The 11,316-nt window shown below is 48.3% G+C and overlaps 7 protein-coding genes; 3 read left to right on the top strand and 4 right to left on the bottom strand.

Moving 5' to 3' along the window:
* Positions 1–173: 173 nt before the first annotated feature.
* Positions 174–703, top strand: FFUJ_00470 (related to arsenate reductase (Arc2); the record flags this gene model as incomplete). XM_023573258.1 has 2 exons in its annotated part: positions 174–474; positions 525–703. The coding sequence occupies 2 exons, from the start codon at positions 174–176 to the stop codon at positions 701–703; spliced, it is 480 nt and encodes a 159-aa protein (XP_023425006.1).
* Positions 704–890: 187 nt separating this feature from the next.
* FFUJ_00471 (probable small nuclear ribonucleoprotein) lies at positions 891–1,362 on the bottom strand (the record flags this gene model as incomplete). XM_023573257.1 has 4 exons in its annotated part: positions 891–968; positions 1,027–1,101; positions 1,148–1,219; positions 1,312–1,362. The coding sequence occupies 4 exons, from the start codon at positions 1,360–1,362 to the stop codon at positions 891–893; spliced, it is 276 nt and encodes a 91-aa protein (XP_023425005.1).
* A 184-nt stretch (positions 1,363–1,546) lies between these two features.
* On the top strand, positions 1,547–3,000 carry FFUJ_00472 (uncharacterized protein; the record flags this gene model as incomplete). XM_023573256.1 has 2 exons in its annotated part: positions 1,547–1,652; positions 1,721–3,000. The coding sequence occupies 2 exons, from the start codon at positions 1,547–1,549 to the stop codon at positions 2,998–3,000; spliced, it is 1,386 nt and encodes a 461-aa protein (XP_023425004.1).
* Positions 3,001–3,286: 286 nt separating this feature from the next.
* On the bottom strand, positions 3,287–4,719 carry FFUJ_00473 (related to pisatin demethylase (cytochrome P450); the record flags this gene model as incomplete). XM_023573255.1 has 5 exons in its annotated part: positions 3,287–3,412; positions 3,464–3,950; positions 3,997–4,122; positions 4,168–4,541; positions 4,585–4,719. The coding sequence occupies 5 exons, from the start codon at positions 4,717–4,719 to the stop codon at positions 3,287–3,289; spliced, it is 1,248 nt and encodes a 415-aa protein (XP_023425003.1).
* Positions 4,720–5,798: 1,079 nt separating this feature from the next.
* Positions 5,799–7,277, bottom strand: FFUJ_00474 (related to monooxygenase; the record flags this gene model as incomplete). The annotated part of the gene is made up of 1 exon (XM_023573254.1): positions 5,799–7,277. One exon carries the CDS (start codon positions 7,275–7,277, stop codon positions 5,799–5,801), a length of 1,479 nt encoding a protein of 492 aa, XP_023425002.1.
* Positions 7,278–8,118: 841 nt separating this feature from the next.
* FFUJ_00475 (uncharacterized protein) lies at positions 8,119–8,935 on the bottom strand (the record flags this gene model as incomplete). XM_023573253.1 has 3 exons in its annotated part: positions 8,119–8,353; positions 8,405–8,809; positions 8,859–8,935. 3 exons carry the CDS (start codon positions 8,933–8,935, stop codon positions 8,119–8,121), a joined length of 717 nt encoding a protein of 238 aa, XP_023425001.1.
* Positions 8,936–10,349: 1,414 nt separating this feature from the next.
* On the top strand, positions 10,350–11,222 carry FFUJ_00476 (related to putative glutathione S-transferase; the record flags this gene model as incomplete). XM_023573252.1 has 4 exons in its annotated part: positions 10,350–10,428; positions 10,480–10,526; positions 10,577–10,614; positions 10,661–11,222. 4 exons carry the CDS (start codon positions 10,350–10,352, stop codon positions 11,220–11,222), a joined length of 726 nt encoding a protein of 241 aa, XP_023425000.1.
* Positions 11,223–11,316: the final 94 nt, after the last annotated feature.

Here is an 11,316-nt window from a genome sequence, read left to right as displayed (position 1 = left end):
TGCATCCCGTCATCATCACCCAAGGTTAGTAGCTACGATATAAAGTGCAAGTCTTCTCACCTCCAATCTGCACTACACAATAATCATTTCTAAGCCTTGATTCAATATCGTTTCTATAGAAATCTCATAGCTTGTTTACGAAACTTTGCTCTCTTCCCTTAAAAAGTCACATCATGGGAGAAGACGCCCCGCAGGACACCCCGCAGAAGCAATGGTGGGAGGAATTCCCTGAGCCAAAGGCCGAATGCCCTCGAACGGACCCTTCAATCGTTGCAAAGCTTATTGAAGTGAATGCAGCTTCTGGAAGAAATGCCCACAGGGACTTTTTGCTAGTCGATGTTCGAAGGACGGACTGGGAGGGCGGCACTATCGCCACATCTATCAATCTCCCCGCTCATACTTTGTATCAGACCCGTCCTCAGATCTATCAGCTTGTCAAACAGGCGGGTATCAAGAGAATCATCTTTTATTGCGGTAAGTAATCCCTAGGTAGCTGAACCGGTCTAGTGCTCATTATCACCCAGGAAGCTGCGGTAGTCGAGGCCCACGATGTGCTGGCTGGATGCAGGACTACCTCGACGAAGTTGAAGAGACAGAGATCAAGGCTGAAATTCTGATTGGAGGTATCAAGGGTTGGCAGAAGGCGTATGCTGGCCAGTTGATGGACTCCTATGACGAGAAGGCCTGGGAGAAGAAGGAGTAAGGTAGTGTAGTGTTTGGCTGGACATGGTGTAACATAACAATTCGAGGATATCCTTCCTCTCTTGATATCTAGTAAGATGTGACCCAAACAAACTGCCCTCAAGGACTTGTCTCATTTTCGACCTTAACGCCAATAAAGATCACATAATTTCCGTCGTCTCTTCTAGTGTTTCCGCCATTCTTCAGGGTTATCGGTCTCCACGTCGGTCATCGCCGCCAATTCTTTCGAGAGCCTCGAGCATTACCACCGAGTTACCACGGATGACCTGTCCAAGTGTTAGTGTCTTGTCTTCTGTGGTCCAAGAGTGCGTCAGGAAAACGTACAACCATGCCAATTCTCTCCTTCTCTCCTCCATCCTTTTCCTCCACCGCTTCGTCGAGGACAATGTTCAGGAAGACCTGTCTCTGTTAGCTTTGTCTATATAATCGCACGAATATTGCTCACATCGTAACCTCGGAGGATACCGATGACCTTTCGGCTGCCGTTCAACTGGACGAACAGTCTCTTGTCGAGGTACTGTTCACAAAGTTAGCTATGGATCAGCAGCCACAGATCGCAATGCTTTAGCCCGGGAGAAGTGCTGAAGACGACGCTGGGGAGCATGCGACACGGAAAAGACCACGACTTGCCTTCTTCAGCTCAGGTTGTGCGGGCGCCATCTTGAGCAATAAATGGTTGGATAGTTGGATGCTGTTTCATGCGACGCGATCGCGGCCTAGAGCTATCTCCATTTCTCTGGGTCACGTGCTGATAAGATATCGAGCTAAAAGCACGTCACTTTCATTCCGCGTCGCGAACTTTCTGCCTCTCAGTTAATGCGCCGATATTAAAGATAATCGCATCATGAGTTTTTCTACGAAACGAAAGGCCAAGGTCATCAAGATCGCCGATGAGGACTCCAGCGAAAATGCCCCTTCAGCAGCAGGTGGCCACAGTGCTGGTAGCGATGGTGAGTATTCCCAGAACTTGAAATGCGACTCTTGCTGATGAGATCAAGGCTAACCCTTGCGATTACAGAACCCGTCAAACCAGTATTTGGCGCAAAAGCTGGCCGTAAACCATTTCGACAGTCGGGGCTAAGGAAAAGCTTCAATCCTGCTGATAGCGAGGGCCTGGGAGATGCACCAGCCGCGAACGACGACGAGGATGATGGACCAGTGGTGGTTCGACCAGCGATTAGTCGATCGGGATCTTTGAAAGGAAAGAAAAAATCCAGTAAATCTTCACGGCTTTCCTTTGGTGGAGACGAAAGCGCTGCAGGAGATGATGAGACAACCGAGGTATTCACCCCCAAGAAACTGCCATTGGGACGAGCTTTGGAAAACAGTGCTATCAAAAGAGGACTGGGCACGAAGGGCCTTCCCATGAGGACTGTTGGGGATGACGACGACCGACCCAAATACAGTAGAGAATACCTTGAAGAGCTACAATCATCAACACCAAATACTCCACAAAGGCCGTCAACACTGCCGCCCGATGACGCCGATCTCATGGACCTGGATGCTTCTGAACTTGAAGGCGCGGTTGTCGTTGATTCGTCAGAGTTCAACCAACCACAACCAACGGCTATTCTAACAGAAGCCGAGATTCTAGAAAAGAAGGAACGGCGTAAACGATTAGCTCTGGAGAAGGATTTTCTATCGGTTGAAGATGATGAAGATCCCTTTGGTCGCAAAAAGAAGGATGATACACGGTTAATAGCCGAGGACGAGGATCTCGGTGAAGGGTTCGATAATTACGTTGAAGACGGTGGGCTTTCCTTGGGGAGACGTGCCGAAAAGGAGAGGCGGAAACAAGATCGCAAGATGATGGAAGAGCTCATCACAGCTGCCGAAGGACACACTTCAGATTCCTCCTCCGATAGCGATGCCGAGAGACGAATCGCATACGAGGCTGCACAGACACGCGCAGGTATGGACGGTCTGAAGAAGCCTCGAAAAGATCCCAGCCAGGACTTGTTACAGGCGCCACCCAAGATATCACCTCTACCAAGCTTGACGGAATGTCTAGCTCGTCTGCAGACTACGTTGAAGGGTATGGAAGAGGCGATGAAGGGGAAGCAAAACCGTGTTGAGAAACTGAAGAAGGAACGCGAGGATATTGTGAAGAGAGAGGGGGAGGTACAAGCTCTGCTGGATGAGACGGGTAAGAAATATCAAGAAGCTATGGGACAAGGAAAGGTCGTTGAAGGGAAGGGCGTGGAAATCCCAGCAAATGCGCCCGTGGAAATGGTGGGAGCTAGGGGGCTCGAGACACTTGGTACGCCATCAAGGAAACCCGAGGAAGAGGAGATTTGAGCACAGAGGAGCAGTGGCTTTTTTAACTCTACTCGTTCGATACGGACAAGCGGAGTTACTTGCTGTATGTGTTGAATAAATGAATACCCAGTAAGCTTCATGAGAGTTGTTGCAAATCTGACTTCATGAGAGTTGTTGCAAATCTGATCTCTTGTGTGGCACAATATGTTATTCGATGCCGGCTTTAGATCTGAATATGTCGAATTCATATGACTTACATGGTACGTCTAGGATGTGAGATACATACATGTTAAAGCTTCGCGTCCAATCAATTGCACAATAGAAGTCAATTCTCTTCGTCATTACGCTGGGTGATCGTGACCCAAAAGTCTGAAGCAAAGAGAAAGACCGACGTTTGTGTCTTGATAGGTCTTTCAGCGTTCAGTATAGCAAAATCGTAGCGTTTAAACAACTAGCATCTGTTAGCATAACTATGTGAGGTGCCTTGTATAGGCGTACATACCTCGAAAACAGCCTTGTGAATCTCCATGAGAGCAATCGGCTTTCCTAAGCACGAATATTTCCCATGTCCGAAATGCGTGTCCAATGCCGCTGTCATATCCCTCAGCCTGTCTTCATCAGCGAGTAGCCATCGCTCAGGCCGAAAAACATCAGCATCATCGCCCCAGACAAGCCGTGACCGACCAACAGCGTAGAACCCCTGACCGACTTGCGTTCCGCCGGGGACGAAGAAGCCGTTGATGGTATCGCCCTCTGGAGGGACTTGCTTGAAACCAAGACCAGCTACTGGCGGCCACATGCGCAAACCTTCGCGAATGACGGCTTGAAGATATGGTAGTGTTTGCGTCTGTGCCCAGGAGATGGGAGTGCCGACTGTAGAGGTGACCCCTCGAATCTCGGCGATGAGGGAGCGGTATGCGCTTGGGTTTGTGATCAAGGAGAGTATGATCATTCGAAGAGCATGTGCTGTTGTGTTAGAACCAGCGATGCTGAGGTTGGTCAATCGGAGGTCTTTGGAGTGTTTTGAGAACTTACATTGAGATGAAGGCTTGTTGGATAAGTTCTTCCTCATTCATTCCGTTACTGATATGCATTTGCATCATATCCTTCCTCATCGTGACCCCCTCGGCCAGTCTTTTGCGAACCAAGTGCCTCGCGAAGCTACAAGAGTCAGCTTGGGTTACCGTTAACCGATATGTAACTCACCCCATGAGTCGCCCGAAGCCAACCTGGTCCTCTTCCCGTGGCAGCAACAGACTTAGCGGCCACCGATGAACAATCCTTCCTAGCCAGGGGTAGACGGATACCACGTTCATGACCGGTAGTGAACTGGCATTTATCTTATTGTATTGGTACAGATCTTCATCTTTGATCAAGTAGCCGAATGGTTCACCAAAAGATACATCGCCAATCACATCTAGGGCAAAGAACTGTGTCTTTTCGGTAAGGTCGAGAGGCCGTGATTGGCTTGTAGTTGAGAGATACTTTCGGTCGATGAGCGAGATGAATCTGAGGAGTTGACGATCTATGCCTGCCTCGAAGCCGAAACCTTCATTCTCCCTGTAAGAATACTCAAGAAGCTATCAGTATCAGAAGAGCAGTGCGATGCTTGAAATGACTTACACCGGGAGCCATCTTTGCTCTCATGAATTTGTGCTTAGCCTCATTTCTCTCGGAGACGACATTGTCAACACCAGGAACTATCCTGCCGCTGCTATAAAAGTCGCCTTTTGTATAAGTGCTTCGCACAGCGGACATGTTGCGAAGCACAACTGGGTCTGTTGAGAGTACCTCATTGGGACCAATACGAACAAGAGGGCCTATTGACTGGCAAGTCACAGGTCACATATCATCTGCTTGACTTGCTCGCACTCGTCATTATCCAGACCTTCAACACACCTTATCACGGTCAATTGATCTGTAACCATGGGGTTTCTGACAGACCAATCGCTAACCAATATCTGTCTGCAGGTTACCCTTGTGTTACTTATCGCTCAGCTATTTCGTCTTGTTCGTCGCTGGTCTCGTCTCCGCCATATTCCTGGCCCAGCCAGCGCAGGATGGACTTCATGGTGGCAGTGTCAAGGTGCTCTTAGCGGTCGCTATCATGAGCATTTAAAGAACGCAGCTGATCAATTCGGTACGACATACTCATCCAGATCACTACCCAAAATCACTGACAGTCTCGATCTGCCTGGATCGACTAAGAGCAAGGGAATTGACTTTAGACTAGATTAGTCTAAACTTCGGCCCGCGTGGATGCCATGGAGCGGCGTAGGCTCAGGTGTCCCATTATTTCAGATCTTGAGATTCGCCAGACTGAAGACGTTGATAGAAAGTTGGCGTGGATATGGCAGGGTTGTTCAGGCGAGGAATATAACCGAGAGTAACAGTTCTGGGCTGTTATCAGCATGTGTAAATGAATCTTGATCGTGATCGAGATTGTTTGATCATGAAAGTAAACGGATCGGAGAGTAACTAAATAGTAAAACAGCCAATCGGGAAGAGCTTGAGGCGTTTTGCTTCGATTGTGCTAGCTCTAGGCCCAAGCCCGACTTTGACAATAGAGGCATCTTCAGCAGCCAATAACCTTGGCAGAAAGGAAGACCAACAAGTCTCAATTCAGATGCTCAGAACTGGTCAGCATGAATTACATGTAAGATATGACATTACAAGGATCCTGATAAGCTTATAAGGTAATGCCAATTCTCATCATTCATAAATCGTGTCAGCAAGCGATCCTCCGGGAGTGTCGGATCCAGGCAAACGCCATAAAGATCCAACAAATCCCGAAAAGCAAACTCGTGGCGTTCTTCTTTCGCTCAAAAATCTACGTCTCAGATATCCTTCTTTCTTTGTCCTCCGCTGTAGAGAAGCCCACTCGACATATCACCCATTAACCACGCCCACCAATCCTTGGCCAAGTTCACCCGTCCATACCACGGACCTTCATCAGTCACCTTTGGCATACGGTCCGCAGCCTTGACAAAATAACTGCTGGTAGCACTGACGGGTAGCTTCTGCGGCTTGCTCCTATCCTTTTCGTCGAGCACGGGCATAACACTCGTTGACCCCGTCTTCTCCATTTCCTTTATAACACTTATCAATGTCTTGGCCATAATGTCTGCGCCGGGCGTCCAGGATGTTGTCACGTAGCCCATCACGAAGCCCATGTTAGGGACAGAGTCGACCATGCAACCACGCCAGGCGTAGTGTGAGCCAACCTCGATGGGCTGCCCGTCTACTAAAGGGGCTATGCCGCCGAAGAGTTGGAAGTATAATCCCGTTGCGGTAACGATTATATCGGCTTCGAGCTTGCGACCAGATTTGAGCAAAATACCGTCCTTTGTAACAGTCTCGATTGTGTCTGTCACAATCTCGCAGTTGTCCTGATGCAGAGCCTTGAAGAAGTCCTCATCTGGACACATGCAGAGTCGTTGTTGGAAGGGATTGTACCTGGGGTTAAAGTGAACATTAACGTCAATGTCTTTGGGCAGTGCCTTTTGCATCTCCCCCATCAAAACCTTGCGACCCAATGCAGGGAAGTTGAGGAGGAACTGTGTGGAAAAGACCTCAAGCAACACGTCTTTCCAATATACGAACCAGTGTGCTAATGAGAAGGGGAGAAGGTACTTCAAGCAAGAGTCGAGACTGGAAGTCGTGGGTCGGGAGATGACGAAGGATGGACTGCGCTGGAGCATAGTCACCATCCCTGCCTTTTCAGCAAGTGATGGGACAATTGTGATCGCTGTGGCTCCTGACCCGATGACAATGACGCGTTTGCCAGAGTAGTCGAGGTCTTCAGGCCACCATTGAGGGTGCACGACCTGTCCTCCGAAGCCCTTGAGACCTGGAATCGTCGTTGGAAAAGCCTTGTCGTACGCATAATATCCCACGCAGCTGATGACGAAGTTGGCGATAAACGTCTTTGGCTGACCGTCCGCATCAACTTCTATCTTCCAATTCTGCTCGTCTGTTCGCCATTCGCACGCCAGCATCTTATGTCGGAACCGAATCTTGTCCCTCAAGCCTGCTGCATCAACAGCCTCTTCCAGATAGTCCACGATCTCGCCCGCCTGCGCCATCTTATGTTTATGTTTCCAAGGATACCATGGCAGGCCAAAGGCTGTCATGAATGAGTCGGATCGAAAGCCTGGGTATCGAAAGAAGCGCCATGTTCCGCCAATGGCCGATTGCGCCTCGAGGATCGTATACGAGCGGTGGGGGAGTCTTTGGTTGAGAACATGGGCCGTATTGATACCGGAGAGACCAGCTCCTATAACGAGAATGTCGTGGTGCTCTGATGATTCTTCCATTGCTGAGAGGTTGTGCGACGACGAGGTTGGAGGTGTTGAGGAGTGAAACTGGTGTTGAGAAATTGCGCTCTGAACCCCCTAAGTACATGTACTTGCTCCAAGGTGTTAGGTACCTTAGGTAGTCCCGCAGTTAATTGACGCCACAAAGCCATTTTACGGCGTCTGAACCAATTGCAGTAAATACAAGCATCTTATATCCAGAATCGGCATCGTATGAGGAGTTTTAGGCGTATCTTTTTCTCAATTGAGTCTATTTTTGTCCAAGTCCCCGGTACTGGGATCCAACTGATCCAGAGTTATACAGCACTGATTCTGGTTCTGACGAGGTCACCCTACAGGGGAAACCATTTCGTTAAAACGGAATTTGGCAGCATACAATGCAACGATTGTTCTCTACAGACTGATAAAGCATTCGTGTAATTCATATAAACTTCAATTGAGATCTGACAGGGCAGGGTGGAAAATAAGCATCTGACAGGCCCCGTGGAATACCCTGATCGACATTACCACAGTGTATGATTGGCCAGACGAAGCCATCTTCAACAGTCGATTAATGCTCTTTGACAGGTACATATTACCCATGAGAGTCTGTCCAGTGAGACTTCTCAATGAAGCAGTCCGAGATTTGCGTACTTATCCGCCAACAATCTGACTGGAGGGGGCACCTATAACTGCACATTTACAATTCGTGAAATTGATATTCATGCCTTTAAAATCAAATTAAATGCTGTGACATGAGCCTCTATCGTTTAGATATCGAACTCAATCAACAGCTCCTATCTCTTTGAAATCCGTTTCTCGTCCTGGTATCAATCCCTTATTATCATTCATATAATCATCTTTACCCTCTCGTCGAGCTACTGGACATGCTCGGTGAGTGAGCAGGGCCATATCTCGATACCTCCCTCAGATAATCGGGTGTCCCTTGAGGTTTCATCTGACTGGATCCCCATTTTCGAATTGCCACTTTGTGATCACAGTTGCTGCAGTAGTGAGCTGTGTGAGAGTGCCACTTCCCAGCATAAGGAACAACAGCGCCAGCTATCGTTGTGAATCCGAGGACTGTTGCAGAGACACTAGAGACTGTTAGCCTGAAATGTGTTTAGGACCTGCTTTGGGGATCTCACTGTGTCATTTTTGAAGATACCTTTTTCACTCGTGTCTCTGCAAGATGTCTGCAGAACGGACAATCCACAAACTTTGGGTGGTCTCCAAGCTGGTCGAGCGGTGTCACATACGTTACGACCTCATTGCTGTTGTAAGGCAGTAGTTGCGGTGGCTGAGCATAGCCGCCTGGGCCGTAGAGGTAGGGTTGCTGAGGCTGCGGTGTAATAGAAGCTGGACGAACTGGCAGCGGAGGTGCAGTTTCATCTTTGTCGAGTGTTGTGACTGGAATGGGAGCTTCGTTGTATCGTTTGTCTGTTTCCGAGTCTACTGGTATCGGAGCATCGTAGTATTCTGTGGGATTTATGGGTTGATTTGAGTGAACAACTTCTGGAAGACCTTCATCGTGGACAACGGTGCGAATTACTCTATGTCGAGTTAGCTGTTGAAAGAGAAACAGAGCTGTATTTTACTGACCTTGGAGTTGTAGGACGGTGTGGTAAGTAGGGCGTTTCTAGCGTGTTGGGCTGTGCAGTGCTTTGTATCGTGGCCATTGTTTTGTGTGTTGCTGCGCTTATGCTTATCGCTGAGTTGTATGACGAGACAAGACGGGAGCTGCAAGAAATGGAAGAACTGAGGTGGGGGCCTCAGGGTCTCTTGTATGCAATGCAAGGAGCTAATTCTAGGCACATGGAGAAGGATTCAACGCTTAACTCCTATGTCGTGCAAGGCTCAGTGGCTGTGTCTCAGCCCAAGGTTCAGCCAACAGTATTGATATCTGTGACGTCGAAGGATTTGGACCATGTTGAATTGGTCCGCCGATCCTCTTTTTGGGGGCTGAGTGGTGCTTGCATAGCGACAGGGGTAAAATGCTTAGGTAGATCCTGTCGCTCTCGCACTTGTTCCCCACTGTCTTGGCTTTTTTTGTTAGTGGTGGCACGGAATTCCGTGTTGAAAGGCCCATCTTGTGTGTCGCTTCTATTCCTCTAAGGCTGAGGGAGATTCATGAACCCAAGTTGATAGTGTAGTTAGCCGTTACAGATGACGGTTTCATGTTGTGCTGGTGGCGATAACGATATGTGAGCATCAAGCCCTGCATGATGAAATCCAGCACCTGTCTAAGGAAAAGCAAATTCCTAAGATTCTTCAGGTCGGAGTCTTGCTAACTTGACATGGCTTTGTGTCTACAGAATGCGCTTCATGGTTGGGCTGTCTCGTTTGAAAAAGTCGACACTATCATTTATCCCTTGTCATCATCAAAAGGCTGCCAGGCGCACCACAAAATTGCCCCCTGCATCGAGTTTTGTAAGGGGTATTTCTCTTTGTTAATTGATGTAGTGTTTGTCTTGCCTTGAGGAGAGTGGTGTACTCATGATAACAGGTCAAAACTCGCCACTATTGCTACTTCACTTGATTTTCCCGGCCCCCAAACTTGGATGCCTAATCTGGACTCTCCCTCCAATCACTCAAGATTGAACATCCAATAAAATAAAAATATCTATATAAGCTGTTGGCCAATAAGTGTTCTGCCAACAAAGGGTTTTTGGACGATGCAGTTTGATGTCTGAGACTGTATTCTATGGCTTGAGCTTACGTTCCCTAGTCAGAAACAGGGGTCCATCCATTATCGACATGACGCATGACTAACAACGCAATGTCCACATACCTTAGTTACAGCGGCTGTACCTGATAGAGCACAAATTCTGTTGGTTTCTTTCAAGATAGTCTCGAGTTGCATGTTCCAAAGATCAACTCTGATTCGTTGACCAGATTCCTCGACCCAGAACCGAAGATCTCCATTCATGACAGCTCAGCTCCCCACTATTGCCCCTCCTTCCCCCCCTCATGAGCTTGGAGCTCGTGTAGATTAACCGATAATGACATATTCGTAAGGATCCCCTTTCATCTTTACAACTTCAACTCATTCATTACGCCAGACAATTCATTCACCATTACCAATAACTCACAATGTCATCTGAGCAATACGTCCTCTTTGATCTCCCAAGCCGAGATCCTGTCGGTGCTTGGTCTCTCAACCCATGGAAGAGTGAGTCAAGCTACTGCTGCCCCTCATGACATATTACTAACTGTACAATAGCTAGATTCCTCTTGAACTTCAAGGGAATTGACTACAAGACCGAATGGGTACGTCAAGAAACCCATAGTAACCGCTTCTTTTATTGATCAATGGCCAGCTCGAGTACCCCGACATCAAGCCCACTCTTGAGCCTCAGTAAGTCGTCAATGTCACTCACAACAACCCAACTAACACTCTTCAGTGTTCCCGCCAACCCATCCACTGGAACATGGACCATCCCAACCGTCAAGTTCCCCGATGGAGAGTACATCATGGACTCCAACAAGATCCTCGAGCGCGTCGAGAAGGACCACCCTGAGCCCTCGGTCCACAAGGACTCACCCGTCCTCGCCAAACTCTTCTCCATCATGCCAAATATCATGAGCGCCCTTCGGCCCGTATACTTCTACACCGTTCCCAATAACATCCTCAGCGAAAAGAGCATCCCTTACTGGCACGAGACACGATCCAAGATGGCCGGCAAGCCTCTTGATGAGCTTCACCAGGAGAATGGCGGCCAGCAGGCTTGGGATAACGCGAAAGCACATATACAAGAGGTTGAGGCTCTCTTGAAGGAGAACTCAGAGGGACCTTTCTTCCTGGGAAAGACCCCTAGCTATGCTGACTTCGTCTGGGGTGGCTTCCTGATCTTCATGCAGCGTAACAACATCATTGACGAAGTGTACAAGACCAGTGGTGATAGCCAGCTTCACAAGGACCTTCTTGAGGCTACCGCTCTCTGGCACAAGCGAAATGACCACTAAGCTATACATCATCGAAGTTATAGGAACACGTGTTGAAGATATAAACGAGATACAGCTTAAAGAAAGAAAAGACACAAAATGAACACTCCGAAAT

This window comes from Fusarium fujikuroi, chromosome FFUJ_chr01 (assembly GCF_900079805.1).
Source record: "Fusarium fujikuroi IMI 58289 draft genome, chromosome FFUJ_chr01".
Classification (NCBI taxonomy): Eukaryota; Fungi; Ascomycota; class Sordariomycetes; order Hypocreales; family Nectriaceae; genus Fusarium; species Fusarium fujikuroi.
Note: the sequence above shows the minus strand (reverse complement) of the source record. Positions and strands in the feature narration are given on the sequence as shown.